This window comes from Neomonachus schauinslandi, chromosome 10 (assembly GCF_002201575.2).
Source record: "Neomonachus schauinslandi chromosome 10, ASM220157v2, whole genome shotgun sequence".
Lineage (NCBI taxonomy): Eukaryota > Metazoa > Chordata > Mammalia > Carnivora > Phocidae > Neomonachus > Neomonachus schauinslandi.
Window position 1 is genome coordinate 36535026 of NC_058412.1, and position 23148 is coordinate 36558173.

Below are 23148 nucleotides of genomic sequence, written 5' to 3' on the forward strand. Positions count from 1 at the left end.
CACCTGAACCTCATCGCGGGCCGGGCGCCTGGGAAGACCCGGGCTGGTCCAGCGGCGCAGTCTGGGCGAAAGCCTCGGTCCGCGGGGCACAGGGCTCCGCGTGACGATTGTGGGTTGGAGGAAGGTTTCCCTGGGATGTATGAGACGTTGGGCTTTGGTGGGTCTCCAGGGGGGCTCCTGGTCACCCCGTGACGGTGGAGACTGTCCCCGCCCTCCAGCTCCCAACATTCAAATTTCTAACTGAAATCTCATTCCCACCGCCGCCGACTTTTAAACGCGCGCGGACTCGGTGAGCGGCGTTTGCGCTGCTCAGGCAGAGGGGGGCCAGGGGGTTTCTGAAGCCGTCTCATCCCGCGCTGAGGGGGCCTTAGATTTGGGGCTGCATTTTCTTTCCCACCCTGACAGACAGCTTGCTGTTTGGTTTTTCTCTCCTTGCCGTTTGTATTTGTTGGAGTCTCACAGGATTTATTTATTTGACCAGATTCACTTTTATGTTAACCAGTAAGAATCGATGGTTAAAATTAAGATAAGAATGCAGATAAAGGGGCACCTGGGTGGCTCAGTCGTTAAGCGTCTGCCTTCGGCTCAGGTCATGATCCCAGGGTCGTGGGATCGAGTCCCGCTTCGAGCACCGCTTCGGGCTCCCTGCTCGGCGGGAAGCCTGCGTCTCCCTCTCCCACTCCCCCTGCTTGTGTTCCCTCTCTCGCTGTGTCTCTCTCTGTCAAATAAATACATAAAATCTTAAAAAAAAAAAAAAAAGAATGCAGATAAAAATACATCTTCCGATAGGTGGAAGGTGGAACTGGAATTGCTGAATTCTGAGCCAACAACCGCCAGCCGGGCTCTGGCCGCGGGAGACCCCTCCCCCTGTGGTGGGCGTGGCCCGTGGGCAGCCCGGCGGCCACCCCAACACCACCATCCACAGCAGTTAACAGTAACTGACGGCAGAAGAAAAGCCTGCATGTGCTTACTGGAAGTCTGATGACTGCGGGGTTCTTTGCTAAGCATCTTCCACGCTCTTAAATCTCAGAGCAGCTCTGTGAGGTGGGGACCATTGTCGTCCCCATTTTGCAAAGGAGGGAACGGAGGCCCAAAGAGTAGTTAAGGCCACACAGCCAAGGAGTAGAGAAAATTTAGTCCCTCTCTTTGGGTTCCAAATCTTTCCCCTTCCCCACTGACACTGGTTTACTGTCTAAATTCCTGAGCCAGGCGGGCACACTCACGGGCACCTACAAGGCCCTGGGGCGCAGAAGGGATTCCAAGGCAGGGAGAACGCAGTTCAGACCAGAGGTGGGTGGTGTGAATGCAGAAGCTGGGGTGGGGGTGGGAGGGCTCCTGGGAGGCGCAGTTGGTTAAGCGTCCCACTCTTGGTTTCTGCTCAGGTAGTGATCTCAGGGTCCTGATCTCAGGGTGGTGAGATCAGCCTCGCGTGGGGCTCGTGCTCAGCACTGAGTCTGCTTAAGACTCTCTCAACCTCTCCCTCTACCTCTCCCCCCTTGCGCACACACACTCTCTCTAAAATAAATAAATCTTTAAAAAAAAAAAAGTGGTCAGCAGGAAGTCACTCAGCCACCAGGCAGCAGAGGCTAATCTGAGGCCACAGTGAACCCACCAACAGAGCAAGGGATCTCCCACCCACTTTGCAGAATACAAAACAAAACACCAGGCCCAGAGGCGAAGGCCAGAAGCATAGGGTGGGTGCATCCAGTCGGAGCCCTCAGAGGGGGAGGGTGGGTGGGATGTGCAAGCAGATGCTGGGGAGCCTACTCTGCCCCTGTCTCATCTTCTGGGACCTATTGCTGTCTCTCCGGGTTACCCGGACAACAGGTGAGACCCTGGCAGTTCTCAGATGTCCTGGCTGCTGCAGAGGCAGAAAAGTGAGCCCTCTCAGGCTCTGGTCCTGGAAGATCTGGGTCCAATCCCTGCCTCCCTGGGCTTTGTGAGGGGGAAAGGGAGCAAAAGGGATTGTCCTTAGAAGTTGGTTTAAAGGGGCTCCTGGGTGGCTCAGTTGGTTAAGCGACTGCCTTCGGCTCAGGTCATGATCTTGGAGTCCCGGGATCGAGTCCCGCATTGGGCTCCCTGCTTAGCGGGCAGTCTGCTTCTCCCTCTAACCCTACCCCCTCTTGTGCTCTCTCTCTCTCTCTCAAATAAATAAATAAAATCTTAAAAAAAAAAAAAAAAGAAGTTGGTTTAAAAATTCTAGTGAAACCGTACTTCACCCAAAGTCTTATGTGTTTGAGGGGTCTCCCCTCCCCGCCCCTGCCTGGGGGAGCCTGACAGGTAAGCCATAAAGAAGGCCCCAGGAACACTCCTTACCGGGCTTCTCCTTTTCTCTCAGGTCCTTGCTCAAATAAGCACCTCTTTGCAGAGGCCTTCCCAGCCCCATATTTAAACAGGTCTCCTCTCTGCCCTTGTGTTTCCTATTATGGTTCTATGAAGGGCTCTGAAATAGGACTGATCATGTTTGTAATGGTTTCTTTTAGTAGATTTTGAGTTTATTGTCTGTCTTCTCCACTACAGGGCCCCAGGGCCAGGGACCATGTCTGGGATTTTTACCCAGGGATCCCGCATAGCTGGAGTTCAGGGGAACGAAGGGAGTGTTATCATGCTGGTGCTGCTCTGAGCAGGACCGAGTTGGGCAGTCTCGGGGTAAACCTTGGCTGCACATCAGGTCACCTGGGAAGCTTCTAGAAATCTCGATGCTAGCCTCACCCCAGAGAATCTGGGTTGGGGCTCAGGCATCAGTATTTTTTTTAAGTGTCCCTAGTGATTTGAATCAATCAGGTGTGTGAGACCCAGTGGAACACCATCTTTCAGAGTTAAAAACCGCAGACCTAGGAAAGGGCCAAGGGCAGGGGAGTTCGGAGTGGACAAAGGATTGGACTCACGAGGACCTGAGGGGACGTGGCATAGCTGGAGTTGACCTGATCTGAACACAGTATGAGCCTGAGGCTCCTGAACCCAGCAGTAAGTCCTGCTGGCCGGTGGAGACTCCTCGTGTTTGGAGAGTGAATGGCACTCATGGGACCATCTGCTGCCACAAGGAGATGGGCGGGCTCCATGGCCACCCAAGGACCTCTAGCTAGAGGCATCGGGGGTTCCTCACGGCAGCGGGGCGCAGCCCCGGCTGGGGTTCCTCTGTTGACCAGGAAATGCGCTCACTTTGTTCTATTAGGTGCCAGCCCACAGGAAGCACGATGGGTGTGTGTTTGTGAGTGTGTGTGCACATGTCTGTGTGAATGAGTGGTTGCGTTTGCTACGGGATGTGTGTGTGCATACCTATCTGTGGAGAATCTTCGTGTGAGTGTGTGTGTGTAGTGTGTGTTTTGCAGCATAGGGGGGATGCTGCTTTCTGCAAGTGTCTGGAGAAGTGATCTCATGGGGATGGACAGTATCATCCCCTCTCCTGCGGTCCTCCGTGGCATTCCATGTCTGTCCCTCTTGTCAGCACATCTGTCCTGAGTCACTTTGCAGGGGTTTTGTGATTAGCTGGATGGGAGCAGGTGGGGAAGGAGGGTGGGGAAGTTGAGCAGCGTGGGGATCCCACGAGTGGGGGCCCTTTCTTACAACTGCTGCCCACTCTGTGGCCTTCCCACTGGAAGAGAAACAGCCCTGTTGGGGAGACGAGAAGGGGAAACATGTAACAAACCCCTGCACCTCTCCTCCCCACAACAGCTCTAGGTGAGCAAGGAGAGCAGGGTCTCAGCATCCTCCTTGCCTGTGGGGTGGTTCAGAAGCTTCCCCTACCCCAAAACTTCTCCTTGTGAATAGATGTCACAGGGTTCCAAATTCCACCATTAGAGGTTCATTATTTTGGTGGCCTTCTCCCATTTGCTTGTTACAGTTTAACAAAAAAAAGGTTTTGGCATACATTTCCATGATTTTTACCATAGAACTATATTCCATATGTGGAATATGGAATATACGGTCAGGAGACTGTTCCATCACCCCAGAACCAATCTGTCCTTCATCACTATAGCTTTGTCTTCTCCACAATGTCATATAAATGGAATCAACAAATGCATAGACTTTTGAGTCTGGCTTTTTAAAACTTAGCATAATGCATTTGAGATTCTTCTGTGTTATTCTGGGTCTGCATAGTTGTTTTACTAATACTATAACTGAGTCATATTCCATTGTGTTCACCCACTGAATGGAATGACATGTATGGGGTCATTTCTACTTTTTGGTGATTACGAATGGATCTGCTGTAAACATTCCCATGCAGCTTTTGTGTGTGTGTAAATATAAATATTCATCGCTCTCGGGCAAATATCTAGGAGTGAGATTGCAGGGTCATATGGTAAATGTATACTTCACTTTGTGAGAAACTGCCAAACTATCTTCCATATTAGTTGTATCATTTTACATTCACACCAGCAATGAATAAAAAGACTCTGTTAGGGGCGCCTGGGTGGCTCAGTTGGTTAAGCGACTGCCTTCGGCTCAGGTCATGATCCTGGAGTCCCGGGATCGAGTCCCGCATCGGGCTCCCTGCTCAGCGGGGAGTCTGCCTCTCTCTCTGACCCTCCCCCCTCTCATGTGTGCTCTCTCTCTCTCTCTCATTCTCTCTGTCTCAAATAAATAAATAAAATCTTTAAAAAAAAAAAAAAAAAAAAAAAAAAAGACTCTGTTACTCTACATCCTCACCACTTACTATTGTCCGGTTGGTTGGTTAGTTTCGAAGTCATCTGATAGGTATGCAGTGGTATCTTACTGTGGTTTTCATTTCCATTTCCTTAATGACTAATAATATTGAGAATCTTTTCATGTGCTTATTTGCCATGAGGTCTACTGGGTAAAGTGTCTGCCCATTTAAAAAATGGATTAATTTCTTATTGTTCAGTTGTGAGTGTTCTTTATATATTTTCATTACTAGTCTTTTTCAGATATGTGAACTGCAAATATTTTCTCTCTGTAGCTTGTCTTAATGTCCACCCCGGAGCAAACATTTTATATTTTGGCGAATCTTAAACTGATCTTTTTTTTTTTTTTTTTTATGGATCATGCCTTTGGTGTCAAGTCTGAGAACTCTTGGCCTCACTACAGGTCCTGAAATTTCTCTTCTGTATTTTCTTCCAATTTTTTGTATAGCTTTGCATTTTTACATTTAGATCTATGATCCATTGGGAGTTAATGTTTGCAGAAAGTGGGAATTTTATCTTGGGGATGACTTTTTGCAGATAGATTTCCAGTTGTTTCAACATCATTTGTGGAGTAGATGGTTGAATTGCCATTGAATCGTCCCAGCAACTTTGACAAACATCAGTTTGTCATGCAGGTATGGGACTATGTCTGTCGGGAATACACTATCCTGATTACTGTAATTCTATAGTAAGATAGAATTTGACCAGTCTAGTTTCTTTGCCTTTCCATTAACATTTTAGAACAAGCTTGTCTCTTTCTTATAGACAAGAAATCCTAGTAGAATTTTGATTGGGATTACATTAATGCTATTGATCGATTAGGGGTGAATTGACGTCTTAACAATATTGAATCTTCCAATCTGTGAACATAATATGTCTGTCCATTTATCTAGATCTTTGATTTCTTCAAATCTTCAACATAAATATGCTTTGTTAGATTTATACGTAAGCATTTCATTTTTGGAACTCCTTTAAATGGTGTTGTTTTATTAACTTTTCATTTCCAGTGGTATATTCCTAGTATATGGACATCTAATGGATTTTTCTGTGTTGACCCTGTATCCTGTGACATTGTGGGACTCACTTATTATGGAGTTTGTTTTTTTTTGTAGATTCAGGTTTTTGACATAAATGATTGTGTCATCTGTGAGTATGAGCAGTTTTATTTCTTCCTTTCTAATTTATGTGCCATTGGTTTATTTATTTAGCCCTATTACCCTGGCTGAAACCTCCAGTACTATGTTGAATAGGGAAGTGAACATCCTTGCCTTGTTCTAGAACTTAGGGAGAAAGCATTCAGTTTTGTTTTGTTTTTTTAACATTAAGTGTGATGCTACCTATAGGTTTTTTGTAGATGCCATTTGTCAAGTTAAGATTTCTTTTTTTTTTTTTTAAAGATTTTATTTATTTGTTTGACAGAGAGAGACACAGTGAGAGAGGGAACACAAGCAGGGGGAGCGGGAGAGGGAGAAGCAGGCTTCCCACGGAGCAGGGAGCCCTATGCGGGTCTCGATCCCAGGACGCTGGGATCATGACCTGAGCTGAAGGCAGACGCTCAACGACTGAGCCACCCAGGCGCCCCCCCCTTTTTTTTAAAGATAAGTTAAGATTTCTTTCAAAGCAGAGTTTGACAGAGTATTATGAATGGATGTTGAATTTTGTCACATGCTTTTTTCTCCCTGAATTGATACGATCCATTGGTTTTTCTTCATTTAGTTAAAAAGGTGGATGACCTTGATTGATTTTCTATTTTGAAACCAGCCTTGCAGTCCCAGATAATCCTAATTGGTTGTGGTTTTATTTCTCTATTTATATACATACATATAAATAGAGAATATATGTATATTATAAATATATATATTATAAATATATATAAATATGTGTATATATTTCTCTATATTCCTCTGTATTTCTGGATTGCATTTGCTAGTATTTTTTGAGAATTTTTGCCCGTTTTCATGGGGCTATTGGTGTATAGTAGGGGGTCAGCACACTGTGGCCCCTGGGCCACACACATCCAGCCCACTGTGGGTCAAATCTGGCCACACCCATTCATTTACATATTTCTGCAGCTGCTTTTTGCCCTGCAATTGCAGCGTTGAGAGGTTGCAACAGAAGCCGTATGGGCTTCAAAAAAGAAAATATGTACTCCCTGGCCCTCTACAGATAACGTCTGCTGACCCCTGGTCCTGTCTTTGCAGGGTCCTGTTACCAGGATAGTGCAGGCTTCATAAAATGAGTGAAATGTTCCCTTGTCGTCTGTTTTCTGGAAGAGATTGGGTAGGATTTGTTTCAGTTCTTGAAATGTTTGGTAGAATTTACCAATGAAATCATGTGGGCCCGGAGACTTCTTTTCTGGAAGGTTTTGAGCTATGAATTCAATTTCTTTGACAGATACAGAACTATTTAGGTTAGCTTTCTTCTCTGGGCGAGTTTTGGTCGTTTGTGGCTTTCAAAAAATTGATCTGTAGTCCTCTCTCTCTTGAGACAACTGCTTTGGAATGCCTGGAGATTAGTCCACATTTCTAAACAATTGATCTCCCGTAAATTACAGATACTTTGTTCCACTGTTCACACAGAGCCAAATAGGCTACTATGATTAATTTTCTTTCTTGTGCAACTCTTTGGTTGCCCTGAAGTTCCCCCCCCCCCCCACTTTGCCCTCAGTCAAATGCGTAAGCACAGTGGTTTCCAGCTCTTACCTGTGCCACGTTCCACCCGGACTTCTTTCGCTTGGAGCCTATACTCCCCAGTCCCACTGACCCTGACTTTGGCTGCCTGCTCTTCTGAGCTGGAGTCTATGTTTTATAAATCATACATCTTCCTCTTTCTTGGCTTACTCCATTGTTTTTTTTAACGCATCCCCAGGAAAATGATATTTTAATTTGCTATACTTAGGCATTCCCAAATCACTTTCCTACTTAGAGATTGCCCTTTTTCTACACGGACACTTTAAAGCAGTCAGCAGTAACACCATTATCCCCAGGCTGTCGATGGGGCGGGGGGGGGGGGGGCGAGCTTAAACACCCGGGAAAGTGGCCGCGGAATCGTCCTGTGGGGAGCAAGGCCACAAGTAGAAGTGAGGGGAGGACGGCTGCCCGGTCCACTCTCCCCTACTGACTGAGTCGGGGGAGGGCGGGGGAGGGAGGGTTCGAGGCGGAGTCCTTGGGCTGCGATGAATGAGATGAGGGGTGAAAGGAGGAAAACCCGAGCGAGCCTGTCGGCCCGCAGCAGAGCGGGGTCAGCTTATCCAGGTCAGCCGCCCTGCTGCCTCGGGTCCTCCGCCTGAGCCTGCCCCGAGCCTAGGCTGAGATGGCTCGTTGGTCACTTCAGAGCTCAGAGTGAAAGGACACCATGACGGATCGGGGGGTGCCTGCACGAAGGCGTGGGGATGGGCTGAAGCGACAGGCACACGTGAAGCATCCAGATCTAAAATAGGGGTACAGGTATTCCCCACTTTTTGAGTTTGCATGGCGCCACTTCGCTTTTAGAAAAGACCTACATTAGTACCTGTTTTCACTCTCCGAAGGAAATCCCAAGAGGATTTTCGCTTTTATGAAAAAAAGGCGAAAAGCAAAAGCAGCGATCAGCGTTAGTTCTGCAGCGAGCGGGTACAGCCGCTGCAGCACCGCGAGCAGCGAGAGTGGCGCCACCCAGCGCCTCCCCCGGGAACTGCACTCAGCATCTCGGGCCCCCGGCCGCCAGAGCTTTAAATTGGGCCTGGGAGGATCTGTCCTTTGTCTGGGAAACCTCAAATAAATTTCCATATAAATTAATGGTAATTGCCTCTTTGCTTTACACCACTGTGGTTTACAAAAAGATTTCCTGGGAACTCTCTACTTTCAGATAGCGGGGGTGGAGATGGGCGGGGGGCGGGGGGGCGGTGAACGGACCTGTATTTCACAAAACGAGTATTTGGTGCCTCCAGTGGCCCAGGTGCCAGCATTAAAACAGACAGGGACCCTGCTTTTGGTTTTGCAAGAACTGCCCTGGATCTGGATTTGGCAGACCAGCGGGGCAATTGGAGCTGGATTCAGCTGGGCTGTTCCGTTGATCTGCTCCAGACTCGGCCCCTCTGGGCTGGGACCCTCCTTCATCTGTGGGAAGCTGCCAGGTTAGCTGGGGCTGGCTGGTCTAGGGTGGCTCATCTGGTGCATCTTGGCTCTGCCCCCACAGCCTCTCTTCCTCCAGCAGGCTAGCCTGGCCTTTTCACATGGTGTGGTGGTGGAGGGCTGAAGCTGAGCACAATGCATGAGACTTCTTGAGACCCTGTTCTAAAATGAACCTGGGCTGGGGCGCCTGGGTGGCTCAGTCGGTTAAGCGTCTGCCTTCGGCTCCGGTCGTGATCCCGGGGTCCTGGGATCGAGCCCCGCATCGGGCTCCCTGCTCAGCAGGAGGCCTGCTTCTCCCTCTCCCACTCCCACTGCTTGTGTTCCCTCTCTCGCTGTGTCTCTCTCTCTCTGTTTCAAAAAATAAATTGAACCTGACATTTGGGGCTTATCCAGGTATGGTGATGCCAGCGGATCAGGAGAAAACCGCCACTGAAAAGATAGTTTGTTACTAACAGTTGCCAAGAGGATGGGGCACGCCAGACCTCATGAGGCCTCAGGAGAGAACAGCAGGCAGAGAGACAGGGAAGGGAACTTCTGGAAAGCCTTTATTGGGGTTTCTGAGGGAAGGAATGGGTGAGACAGGGTAAGGGGGCTAACCAAGTTGGGATTGGCTAGTTTGACTAATTTCAGAGGGCTGTGGTGTAGGGCTGCCTCTGCTGGCCTGATGCCTGACCCTGGGGCTATTGCAGGGGTGGAGAGGGAGAGGGAGGGGGAAGCTGGGGGGGCGGGGTTTAGTGCCTCACACATGCAAGAGCCAGATAAAGCAGAGGGAATGGTTCTGGATTGCTTGGCTTGCATATCAAAGGTGTGCTGGGGGGTGGGTGCAGGGTGTTGAGTTGTTTGCTACCTCTAGGAATTTGCTAGCCCTGAGAGGGGCGGTCTGTGCCAAGTCAACAAGGCCCCAGATGTCAAAACATCAGATACAGAAACTAGACAACATGGTTAATCTCGATCCAGCCTTGGAGCGGTCTGTCGCTTCCACTGTATTCTGTTGGCCAAAGCAAGTCACAAGCAAGTCACAAGGCCAGTGTAGATCCAGGAGGTGGGAAAACAGATTTCCATCTTTATTTTTTTTTTTAAGATTTTTAAATTTATTTATGAGAGAGAGAGCATGAGCGAGAGTGAGAGAGAGCACAAGAAGGGGGAAGGGACAGAGGTAGAAGCAGGCTCCCTGATGAGCAGGGAGCCTGACAAGGGGCTCACTCCCAAGACCCTGGGATCATGACCCACTCCAAAAGCAGACATTTAACCGACTGAGCCACCCAGGCGCCCAGACTTCCATCTTTATGGGGAAAGCGGCACAGTCTCCTTGCGCAGATGATGGGGACGGCTGGAGCGGGGGTGGGGGGCGGGCTGTGGCTCTTTCTGCCAACTTTCCCTCATAGTGACCCAGAGATGCACTCCGCACAGGCATGTGCATCCAGGCAAATGCGTGCAGTCAGGGTGAGGACAGAGGACAGAGGGGCCTTCCAGGCACCTTGGGCCTTCTCCAGCAGTCTCCTCCTCTCCCTGGCACCTTCAGGAAGGGGCCTCCAGTCCCATCCAGGATAGCCCTGATTACAGAGAAGAATGGAGGCCCCTTTGCTCCCCGAGGGTAGTTTCTGGCCCCCACCTTGGGCAGTGGGTATTGACAGGGTGGACAGTGGGGACTGGGATGTGGCCTGCCGGGGAAGGACCGTGTGACCCGGCAGCACAGTGCTTTCTTGGGTTGCCTGGAGCCTGTCAGCTGAGAACCACTACCCGCTAGGCCTGCTCACAGCAGAGCGATCCTGTTTGACACCACACTCGCCGTCTGGGCACCGGCCCGCCCTCCAGGGCCACCCAGCCCTGCCTCCCAGCTAGCTGCCCGTGCTCCCAATGTCTCCTGACTGTTGACAGAAGCCTGACTGTGCCGGTCACTCCCTTGATCCAGAGGGACAGGGGTGGGGCTGCTGGACTGCTGCCAACCTTCTCAAGGCTCGGGCAGCCCTAAGGGCCCTGGGGACATTGGGGCAGACTCCCTAGGTAGCTAGAACTTTCTACATCCTTTCAAACCCTCCCCCAGAGTCTTCCACGCTTTTCAGTAACTGCCAGGGACCTAAAATTAGGCCATTACATTTTCACGAAAGAAAAAATAAGTCCCTATACTTTGACAGGATCCACATCTACCCATTCCAGTAAGGAAAATTCACACCTCAAGGAAGTAGTCATTTATTTTCCCTGTGTGGGAAAACATGTGCCCCGCCCCCCCGGCAGTCTGGGCACCCGAATCTCCCTAGGGAGGCAGCTAAATGGGAAGCAAGGCACTCATCCTGGGGTTGGGTTTCCAAGTAAGATTGAGACCTGACAACTGTGCACATCAAAGACTGGGGAGAGCTGGGGAGAGGCTAGCGGCAGCTCCAGGCACCCCAAAGTTCCCAAGCTGCACGTTGGCCCCACTGCTGCCCTCTGGATCAGCCAGTGACTCAGACATTTCTCTTTATGCCGGAGATTAAAGTACCTCTAGACCCTCAACAGAAGGGGAGGTACCCTGCAAGCCCAAGGAGCCCTTCCCTCTGCACACCCGGGCTGTGTCCCCCATCTCTGCAGGAGGGGCTGGGGTCAGAGATCATCAGCTGTAACTGGGCGCACTGCCCAGAGGGCCAAGGGCATCGCTGCTTCCCAGCTTCTCTGAAGAAAGGGAAAGCACCACAGAGTTCTGGGCAGGGAGGGGCGTCTGTAGTACCAGAGGCAAAAAAAGAAACAAAGAAAAGCTGCTTCCAGAGAAGCAGCAGTCATTTACACTGTAGTGAGAAAACTTACAAACAAGTCAGAATCAGCTGAACATGTTGGTATCACCTCAGGGGCTCCTGTGATTTAGACCTTTCGTCTGATTGCATGATTCAAGATTTTACCCTCCCAGAAGGAAGCTAACACATAAGATAATGTGCTCATTCAACAACTTTGTCCCGAGAGCCCATCCTGCTGCCGGGCCAGGTGCTGTTCTGGGCCCTGGGAGGCAGCAGGGCCCGGGGCAGTATAGCAAGTGGAAAAGACTCACAGTACCTGGTCGGGGTCTTGGCTCCCACTCTTCCTGGTTGAGTGCCCTGGGGCAAGTTCCTGCCTTTGATGAATCCATTTCCTCCCATGAACAGTGAGGATAAGAGACACATCTCGCAGGATTGTAGTAATGAGAAAGTGAACGACATTCAGAGAACGTGTTCACAGTAAGTGCTCAGTACGTGGTAGGGGAGGGGAAGCTGAGGCGGACATAGGCCCTGCTGTCACATAGCTTACCAAGCAGGGAGAGAAAAACAAGATAAACGTGAAAAGTAGCGAAAGGCATACAACTGAAATGGGGCGCTGTTCTGAAGGAAGGCCAGGAGGCTACTGTGCCCTGAGCAGGCAGGTACTCTCTGAGAAGGGGACTTCTCGGTGAAAGTGGAAGGACAGGACGTGACTTCTGAGGACCAGCGGCAGATTTTCTGAGCAGAGCAGTGCAAAGGCCCTGAGGTGGAAACGAGCTTGCCGAGGCATGTGGAGAGACACCGAGGAGGTCCAAATCCCGGAGTTCAGTGGACAGAGGAGGGCGCTCCATCTGGGCACAGTTGGCAGGGGCTGGGCGGGATCAGCTCTGTAGGCAGAGTAATAGCCCTCAAAGATGTCTATATTCTCATCCCTGAAACCTGTGAATCTGACCTTGACTGTAGCCCAGTGAAACCCGTGTCGGATTTCTGACCTACAGAACTGTAAGATAATAAATTCATGTTGTTTTAAGCTGCCAAGTTTATGCTGATTTGTTACAGCAGCAACGGGGAAGGAATACACTCTGTCAGCTCCACGGTCAGGAGTTGGCCTTATTCCCATAGGTGGGAAGCCACTGGGGGGTTTAAGCAAGGAAGTGATGCAGTCTGGCCTCTGACCTCTGACCTTGGGAAGCATGGATCAAAGCGGGGAGGGTGAGGACACAGGGAGAGCAGGTGGGACACATGCTGTGGGCCAGGACAGGGTCATTTCAGTCTCGCCAGTGCCCACCCACCCAGAAACACTTGAGACTGTTCGCTGGAGAGTGTAGGAAGATCCGGAAGCATAGCACATCTTTTATTTGGCCTTCACAACCATCCAGGCTAGTTATTGCTCTAAGAATAACGACTCCCAAGACTCCGAACCTCCCACCATGCCCAAGCTCAAAGGAGCCATTTCATCTGTCCTGTTAGCTTTTGCCCAGGCTGCCTGCGGGAATCAGGCCCTCCCTCCGCTCCGCCCTCTCTGCTCCCCCTCTTCCAAGTCAAGCATAGGAGACGCAGTTTTCCGGTAAAACCCAGATGTCAATTCTCATAAATCTTGGGTCATGTGTGAACATGCATACACATGTGTGCCACACACCGAAGCAGCCAACAACCCAGTGTGAACGTTCCCGGAAGGGTCTATGTGTGTGTCGTGGGACAGCCTGCAGGGGTTTAGAGGGGCCACCAGCAGACGGGGGGGGCCTTCTCTGAGCCCCTCATCCTGGTTCCTGGAGGCTGAAGAAAGAGACAGAACGTGCCTTCCAAATGGATGGGCTAGATGCAGTGTGGCGCACGAGGTAGCCGCACTATCCACCAACTGGGTGTCCCTTAACCTCAGTTTCTCTAGCTGTAAAATGGAGATAATGGTCCCGCCTAATCGGGCTGCAAGGAGGACTAACCGAGAAAAAGAGGGTTCTGCCTTCTACGGCAGTGCCGGACATGAAGTAGGGGATGAGGTAAATACCTGTGGAATCGTGAATACATGAATGAATGAAAAGGTGCACTGTGTTAAATTTGGCATAACATGCCCCATTTCTGAGGCTCTGAGGTCCTCAAGTTGTGGAGAGAGGGGAGGGGAGGGCCTGCGTACTAGGTGGGCTCCAGCAGGAGACCGAGGCTGGTTGTGCAACACAGCTGTGTGTGTGTGTGTGTGTGTGTGTGTGTGTGTGAGAACTGAGCTCCCTGCTGGGCTGGGCGATATGTTTGCTAAAGATAATGCGGATGCTCCTAAGGCACAACCGGCTCTGCAGGTAAAGGTGGCGACTAGACAAAAGGTAGCTGGGCAGCAAGCCTGTGAACGAATAAGGTGGTTCTGGGTAGTGAGATGAACATGACTGTCCTGGCCTCACACTTATTTCATTCCTTCACTCCTTATTCATCTGTTAGTTTGGTGGTTCATCTAGTGTGAACTCAGATCCTATGCTCAGTGATGCAGATTCCAAGTTATCTATAGCTTGTTTTCTGCTCTCACGCGTGCCAAGCGGCCAGGGAAGAAGTGGGCTGCGAGGGTGTCCAGAAGGTGGCCATCAGGGCCAGCAGGGGGTGCTGTAAACCGAGAGGAGTCAGGGATGGACAGAGGTGGCTCTCCGGGGACCCCTCTCTAAAACAGACCCAGCCATCCCATCACATCAGGGTCTGGAGATAGCATGCTGGGGTTTGAATCCTGGACGTGTCACCTACAAAGTGGGCGTAACAGTGTGCCCACATTCTGACGTTGTCATGAGCGTCTAAGGAGTTACCTGTATGAGGTGTGATGACTGCTGGCTCTGGGCTCCCTCTGTTGTGATCGCTCCTGTGGTCATTGTAAAAGACCCACAAGAAGGGGGGTTAGGGCGTAAATATAGAATGAGGGACAACCAGCATAACAACGCAAAATGCCCTGAACACCCCAGGGGTCCAGAGCCCCAAAAGGAGGTTCCAGCTGGTGGACTGTGGTGGCTAGTTTTATTTGTCCATTTGGCTAGGCCATGGCCCCCAAATATTTGGTCAAACACCTAGAATCTAGATGTTGCTGTGAAGGTATTTTTTTAGATGTGATTAGCATCAAACCAACAGACTTTGAGTGAAGCAGATTGCCTTTCATAATGTGGATGGGCCCCAGCCAGAAGATCGGGATCCCCCCGGATGGAAGGAGTTGTGCCTCCAAACTGCCTTTGGATCCAAGCTACATCAGCTCTTCCCTGGGTCTTCAGCCTGCCACATGCTTTGCAGATTTTGACTTCTCAGCCCCCATAATTGCATGAGCCAGTTCCTTAAAATAAATCTGCCTCTCACCCTCTGTCTCTCTCAATAGGATGTGCACGTATACAATATGCATTCCGTTGGTTCTGTCTCTCTAGAGAACCCTGACGAATACAAGGGCCTCGGGCAAGTCCCCAGGCAAAATTCTCTCACTTTCCCCAGAAGCATCCACTTTCCCTCCTCTTCTTGGGTGCTGGGTAGAGGTCACCGGGACGAGAGAAGTCGAAGGAGTTATAACCCACTTCTGACGTGGTTTAAAATTAAAATAACTTCTGGAGAAAAAACATGCACGAATCTGACATGACTCAGACGTGGAGGGCTTCAAGCCTTGGCTAGCAGGCATACATTTGGCGAGGGTGCTCCGTCCTTTCCTAGATCTAAAGGCATCAAAACATCTGTGTTCCCATTAACAAAATGCTGACAGGACACATAGCTGTGGCTTAGAAGAAACCAGCTCAAGAGACAGCCCCTCTGAGGCCTGAGGGGTCATCCGTGGCCGCCTGGAGGGGTCTCGGGGTGCTACCGTCCCTCAGGGGGCTCTCGGGAACTGTCACTGTATCAAGACTGCCACTGGAGGGTGCCTGGGTGGCTCAGTTGGTTAAGCGACTGCCTTCAGCTCAGGTCATGATCCCAGGGTCCTGGGATCGAGTCCCGCATCGGGCTCCCTGCTCTGCGGGGAGCCTGCTTCTCCCTCTCCCACTCCCCCGCTTGTGTTCCCTCTCTCGCTGTGTCTCTCTCTGTCAAATAAATAAATAAAATCTTTAAAAAAAAAAAAAAAAAAAGACTGCCACTGGAAAGAAGACCATCAAGCCAGGTCACGCGAGAACAAAAGCCTCAAGGACCCCCCCCTCTCAACCATGCATACCCCTGGAGTTTCACCCATGCCCTTAGGTGCCTTGAGAGCCAACTCTGGGTCTTGAATTTCATTTATAAACTGAACCCAAGTGGCCAGAAGGCCGGGGCTTAGTGGCAGGGGCGAGACCTACTGGGTTCTGGCATGGTGACGGGGTGAGCTGGGGCAGAGGGCGGGCGAATAACGTCTTTGTCTGTGTCCACCCCTGGCCCGGCAGGTAGGGTCCTGAGATATAAAATGGCCCCGGAGGCCCACCTCTACCAGAGCACTGGTTAGTCTCAGAGAAAGGGGAGTGTCCTGAGCTCTGAGGAGTGTCCATTAGATCCTCCGGAGTAAATATTATGAGAGAATGGGTTGGGGGGAAGGTGGGCAAGATTTCTCTGTTCTATGGCTGCCTTACTTCCAAGAGCCTTTGGGCCTGCGCCTCCACCCTCCCAGCTCTCGGCACTGGCCTGTGTGTTCCAGAACCATCTATGCCACCTCCACCCCAGCTTGGGAACAGCTAGGCAGGGTGACTTCTGTTGCTACTTCTTTCACTGGCTCATGTCTTCTCTGCGAACACTGCCATGGGCCTTGAGTGACATGAAGTGCCCGCCCCTTTGAAGGGTTTGATCACAGACACTGTAAATCCTGGTCTTTTCTCCTCAAAGATGGAAGAGTTTCACTGCATGTCTCTTCTTGGTTCCATTTCAAAGAAGGTTATTAACTCAAAGAAATGGAAACTATTTTTTGTTATTTATTGTCAGTGGCATAAGCCAGGCGTGGAGCCAGGTTTTGAAGGGATGGAAACTTAACACCAGTTGAGGGGATCTCGTCAAGAAAAATATTAAAATTGAGGGCCCCCTCGAGGGGCCCTGGAAGAGGGCTGTGAAGGTAGGGGCCCTGATGCGGTGACTTCCTCAGCCTCTGGGGTATGCCCTTCCGTCCCAGCGTGGAGCCCTCCCCCCTCGCCAGCCCCGCCTGGATTTGACCTTCGCCCAGCCATGGCTTCGGGGAGCCTTCCCACCGGAATGGGAGGTTGGCTGTGAAAGGGCACATGGAGCCTGTGGTGGCTTTTTACAGTTGGGGTCTGAGACTTTGAGATGGGCAGGGGTGCCCCAAGGCAGCGGGTGGGTGACACGGAGGGTCGGGCCTGCTTCCTGGCCCCCAGCCCTGGAGGCCCTCGCAGCCCCCTCGGACCGGCTGCCAAGGGCTACATGGACAAAGGGGAAATGACTTGTTTCCCATGCCACTGCTCCTTGTGGCCCAGAGCAAGAGGGGGTAGGGGTGTGGGAGGGGAGAGGAGCTGACAAATGGAGCCCCTTCCCCAGACTGAAAAGAGCACAGGGGTCAGAAGTGAAATCGAGGCCCAGGGTCCTAGGAGTTGCTGTGCTTGTTGACATGGAAATGATGCCAAGCCCCGGTGTGGAGAAAAAAGAGCTGATCAAGGACGGGCATTCTGTGGTCCGGGGTATGCAAGATGATGCTTGTATGCGTGTGCATGTGTGTCTGATCCAACAGTTAAAGACAAACAAAAAGTTAACAGTGCTTGTCTCTGATCATGGGACTCGTTCTTTGTTTTGATGTGTTTTGAGGATTTTGAATTGTTTGGCAGGGAGTGTGCTTTATTTTTACGATCAAGCAAAAGGAGAACGCTTTCTCAGTTTGGAAAGGGGAAGCATGTAGCTCCTCAGTCCCCTCCAATGACCTGTTTTGTTCCCATGATGCAGACGTCTGGAGCACTTGACTTGGTCTGTAAGGATGCCCACCTCAGCACCCAGCTCTGCAGATGAACCCAGTTATTGCCTGTGCCGAAGTCCCACTCCAGGCGACGGATTCTGAGCATGGCTCTCGAGGGATCCATTTCTAGCCCTTTGGGAGCAAAGAATCCCATATTAGTAGCAACTGCCAAACAGACCCATCAAACCTCATATCAAAAGGCTAGAATTTTCTCCGTTCCCTGGCACCCTCCCTGGCCCTGACTCCAGCATCCTGGCTTGCCAAGAGCACAAGGATCTTTCTTTCTTTCTTTTTTTTAATCTTGGGAATTTTATTTCATTTATTTTTTTCCAGTTTTATTGAGATATAATTGACATCTATATCAATATATGATATATTGACATATATTGATATATGTGTCTATGTTGTGAAATAATCACCACGGTATGTTTAGTTAGCATCACCTTACATAGTTACAAGTTGTTTTTCTCTTGTAATGAGAACTTTTAAGATCTACTCTCTCAGCAACTTTCAAATATACAATACAGTGCAGTTAACTATAGTCATATGCTGTACAGCACATCCCCAGAACTTATTTATCTTATAACTGGAAGTTGGTACCTTTTGACCCCCTTCATGCCTTTCCTCCACCCCCCCCCCCCACCCCTTGACTCAGGCAGCCGCCAATCTGTTTGCTGTTATCTGTGTGTTTGGTATTTTAGATTTCACATATAAGTGAGATCATACAGTATTTGTCTTTGTCTGACTTATTTCACTTAGCATAATGCCCTCAAGCTCTAACCGTGTCTCGAATAGCAAGATTTTCTTCTTTTTCTATGGCTGTGTAATATTCCATCGTTTATATATACCACTTTTTTTTATCCTTTCATCCATTGGTGGGCACTGAGATTGCTTCCACATCTTGGCTAGTGTGAATAATGCTACAACAAACATGAGGGTGCAGATGTCTTTCCGAGAGAGTGATTTTGTTTCCTTTGAATATATCCCCAGAAGTAGAATTGCTGGATGATATGGTAGTTCCATTTTTAATTTTTTGAGGAACCTCCGCACTGTTTTCCACGGTGGCTGCACCAATTTGCATTCCCACCAACAGTGCACGAGGGTCCCTTTTCTCCACATCCTCGCCAACACTTGTTATTTCTTGTCCTTTTGATACTAGCCATTCCAACAAGTATGAGGTGATCTCATTGTGGTTTTGATTTGCATTTCCCTGATGATAAGTGATGCTGTGCATCTTTTCACATACCTGTGGACTGTCTAGATGTCTTCTTTGGAAAAATGTCTATTCAGTTCCTCTGCCCATTTTTTAATTAGATTTTTTTTTTTTTTGCTATCGAATTAAATGTGTTCTTTACGTATTTTGGATATTAACCCATTATGAGATATATGATTTGCAAATATTTTCTCCCATTCTGTAGGTTGCTTTTTCATCTTGTTGATGCTTTTCTTTGCTATGCTGATGCTTTTTTAATTTGATGTAATCCTGCTTGTTTATTTTTGCTTTTGTTGCCTTTGCTTTTGGTGTCAGATCCAAAAAATCATTGCCAAGAATGATGTCAAGAAGCTTATCCCTGATGTTGTCCTCTAGGAGTTTTATGGTTTCGAGTCTTACGTTCAAGTCTTTAATCCAGTTTGAGTTAGTTTTTGTGTATGGTGTAAGATAGAGATCTAGTTTCATCCTTTTGCATGTGGCTGTCCCGTGCTCCCAACACCATTTATTGAAGAGACTGTTCTTTCCCCCATTGTGTGTTCTTACTTCCTTTGTCCTAAATTAATTGAGCATAAGTGCATGGGTTTATTTCTGGGCTCACAAAGTTCTTTCTTACACTTACATTGTTCTGTTAGCCTCACCCCAGTGAGATTGGAGGCAGGGATGGGCCAGGGTTTCAAGACTTTCCCTCAGTAAGTCCGCCTGAAACCCTACCATCGCCCTCTCCACCCTGCTGTGCTCGGTCTTGAAGGTATTTCCGCTGTGACTGGCCAGGTGAGCACATCTCACCCGGAGTGAGCCTTGAGAGGTTGGTGCCCATTGTCCACTGAAGGGTGCTGGGAAGGGCTCCGGAAAGTGTCACTAGGAGCAGAGGACAGCTGTGCCTGGGCCCAGCAGCCAGCTGGACACACAGTGGCCGAGTGGAACCTAGGCCTCTTTTCCTCCACATAGTCTGACCTTCTTTCTCTGCTTACCAGAGCCCCATGGTGCCACCCCCAGGCTCTTGGCAGAGGCCTTGCCACTGGTCTCTCCCCCACTTCAAAATGTGGCCCTTCCGTGTCCCCCAGGGCAGCGGTGGCCCGGAGAACCCTCTCCCAGCTGTTGGGGCCCTGGCCGCCTTCTACGAAAGGGTGGCAGCTACTTGCCTGGCTCAATGTGGCCGGGAAGGTTTCCTCCACTCCCCCCCCACTTCCCGCCCCCACTGCCATGCTCCCTCACCTGACCTTGCACAGGAGTCAGAAGTCCGCTCCTGTGGGACATTCTGCTTGGGTCACAGACTTACCAATTGCTAGTGCCAATCAATCAATATGACCATTCACCACACAGGGATGTGTGAAGAACAGATGAGACAGGGCCTAAGACAGTCCACTGGGGCACATACAGCCGAGGGGTTTGGGGGTTGGGGGTGGTGGCTCTGGGACGGAAGTCACCAGGGTTCCCATTTTGGCTCTCTCCCTCCTAAGCTGCGTGAGGTAGGGAGTGTTGCTTGACTTTCACCCTATGTATTTTCATCTATGAAAGAGAGACAGTCCCAGGCCGTCACAGGGTTGCTCCCAGCCAGTAGTAGGTTTTGAAGCGTACTTAGCTTTGTAAACTGTGAGGAACTTCACAAATGTGAATTACACACACAAGTCACGAAACCGTCTATAAAAACGGCTTCTCATCACATCTCAGCCTTTTGGCTGAGATCAAGTGTATAAGCAGCCTCTTCTTCTTTTTCTTTAAGGGAGGGGATGTGGGTGTGGGAAATCAGGTCTGGGTAGGATGGCCTTGCAGTGCTGGGCAGGTAGGGGATTGATGGCAGGAGGTCACTGTCCAGGTGCCCCAGAACCCGCGTGGGAAGGACCACAATGGGGGAGAAAGAAGGAAAACAAACAAAACTTCTCTTCCCAGCAGTTGCATTTGGGGCTAGGCCCAGCCAGGCCCTGGTAGGGTGGAGGCCAAGGAGTTCCCAGGGATTAACAAGTTCCAGGGGCAACTGGGGATTCAGCTGTGTCAAAAGCATCCATTGAATCAGGCCAGTGAGTCATCTGGTGAAATCCCCAAGGTGCCGCGGCCTGGCAGCCTCCCTGGGAGAGCGGCCATGGCTCTGTCACCACCACCGCTGGGCCCCACTGGCGAGTCTGGAAGCCACCCAGCCTGCGGTGGCCACGCGACTCCCAGCCGCCCTGTCGCCTTTCAGAAAAATTTTTAAAAGATAAAAACCAGGACTCGTTGTAGAAAAAAATTGGGTATAAAAAATAAAATTAAGAATGATCCCTGAGCCCGTCCCTGGAGATAATAACCCTCATTATCTTCTTGATGTTCTCCTTTGCTCTGTGCAGGGGATGGGAGTCAGGTTAGGCAAGGCTATGCTGAGGTAACACACGGCCCCCAGGTGGTGCCCCCCAAGGCCAAGGGCCTACTGTGTTCACCCCCTTCTTTACTCCTTTTCACGTCCTGGCTCTTAAAGGTAATTGAGACTGGAAAGCTTGAGATGTTTCTCCCTAAGTGTGACGCTGGGTGTTGCTTTAAGTGAGATAGTCTTTATCATGATAAGCAGGTGCCACCTCGTTCTGGTTTTTAAGCTTTCTCGAGACCGTCGGAACAGGGCGTTGACTGTCACTGAACGCTTCTTTAACTCTACCGAGTTTCTTTGGTCTTTGCCTTGGTCCATTTTTAAAAGTACAGGAAGCATGGAGCTTTCCTGTTCCGCCTGTTTTGTATGTTTTATCATCCATCTGTTTTTAACAATGTTCGAGAGAGAAAGAAAGAACGAGAACACCAAGCCCAGGTTGCAGAGCATGAATTCAGAGCGGAGGATGAGGGAGTTTTCTGAAGGAACAGATGACCGATTCTAAGGCACCTTGGGCTGAACGAACTGTTCAACCACCCGATCACTGAGAATCATCAATTCTGCTCTTGGCTCTGAAAAGCAGGAGCTTTGTCTTTGTTGGGAAGCGAACTGGCGCTGTGATCTGTGTGCTCGGGGGGCCTCCGTCTGGTGACCTGACTCAGCGCCAGATGTCGGGGCGTCTGGTGAGGCGGTGTAGTGAGCCGCGGGGGCATCGGGGGGCTTCCGGAAGCTGAGAGCGAGCGTGTGGCACTGAAGGAGCCACAGTGGTGGCGGTGGTGACCCTTTCTCCCCCCAGAACTGTCTCAACAAACAGCAGCTCCTCACGGCCATCCGCCAGCTGCAGCAGGTGCTGAAGGGCCAGGAGGCCCGCTTCGCCGAGGGCATCCGCAACATGAAGAGCCGGCTGGCGGCGCTGCACAACTCCGTGAACAGAGTGGGCCCAGACGCCCCCCCAGGTGGGTCCCCACGTCTGCACTGCCGGGGCCACACGACACGCAGGCCCTTCCCCTGTGGGTTCTCTCCCCATCCCCCCATGCCCACGCCTCCCCCTGTCCCAAGGTAGATCCCAGGCCTTTCCCTGCCTTGCCTCCTGTCGGGGGCCCATACGTCAACCCCAGTTGGTGGGAACAGGCCGTGAGGACGTTAAAAAAGCAGCCGCTGGTTCTCCTCTCCCACATCTGAACGTCACCCACTTGCTCTCAGACCTGTTCATTCTAGGCTCGATAACTCTCGTCCACATATCATCCTTACAGAATTGTCGAAAGCCACGGCTCCGAGAGCTTGAGCTGCTTTCCCCTTCCCTGTCCCCACCCAGGCAGACTCCAGTTGGTTCCTTTTTTTTTTTTTTTTCAATTTTTTTTTAAGATTTTATTTATTTGTCAGAGAGGGAGAGCACAAGCTGGGGGGGGGGCAGGGCAGGCAGAGGGAGAAGCAGGCCCCCCACCGAGCACGGAGCCCAATGCGGGACTCGATCGCAGGACCCTGGGATCATGACCTGAGCCGAAGGCAGACGCTTAACTACCTGAGCCATCCAGGGCCCCCCCTTTTTTAAAATTTTATAGACTATCTTTTTCTAGCAGTTTTAAGTTCACAGCAAAACTGAAAGGAAAGCACAGAGAGCTCCCGCCCCGAACACACACACAGCCTCCCCTCCACCACCGTCCAGCACCCGTGTGGCAAGCCTGCGGCAGCCCACAAAACACTGGCAGCAGCTTCTCAGGCATGACAGTCAGTCCTCTGACGAGAGTCCCCCATTGGTGGTGCTGGGGTGGGGGTTGCTGCTAAGGGCAATTCCGTTTGGTGAGGTTCCAGGGGGTCCCCCAGATGCCCTCCCGGCGGGTAGGACTCTGACAGACACTGGCCATTTTCCTGGTGGTCGCAGATACAGCTTTCGCTGTGGGGCCACTGGATGGGGGACTGGATTTCTTCCACCTGGCTTCCAGGCGGCCTCCCCTCAGGGCGACAGGGGGCAGGGGGGCAGTTGTCATGTTTGTTCGAAGTCATGAACCTAGGGAATATCTGATGTCATTTACTCACTCAAGACACATTTATCAAGGGCCCTCTGTTGTGTGAGATGAAGTTTCCAGGGAAGGCGTTGGATTTCCTACCTCTTCAGAGAGTGTGGTAGCAGATCCCGAGTCTCACCAGCACCAGGTCATCAGCTGCTGTTTTTCTTGGCTGCCCAGGTGCAGAGCTAGACCTACCCGCCAGAGTCCTCACACTTTCCAAGGCACCGTGAGGCCCCAGCCTTCAGGGGGGCTCACCGCAGCCAGATTCCGAGAGGCA

At 50.6% G+C, this 23148-nt stretch overlaps 1 protein-coding gene across 1 annotated transcript in view; it reads left to right on the top strand.

The window, feature by feature from the left end:
- The window catches only part of FBLN7 (fibulin 7), a 44156-nt gene that overhangs the window by 335 nt on the left and 20673 nt on the right, over positions 1-23148 (top strand). The window contains exon 2 of the mRNA XM_044918875.1: positions 21659-21818. Within this exon, the coding sequence (XP_044774810.1) occupies positions 21659-21818 (160 nt within the window). The remainder of the gene's footprint in view (positions 1-21658; positions 21819-23148) is intronic.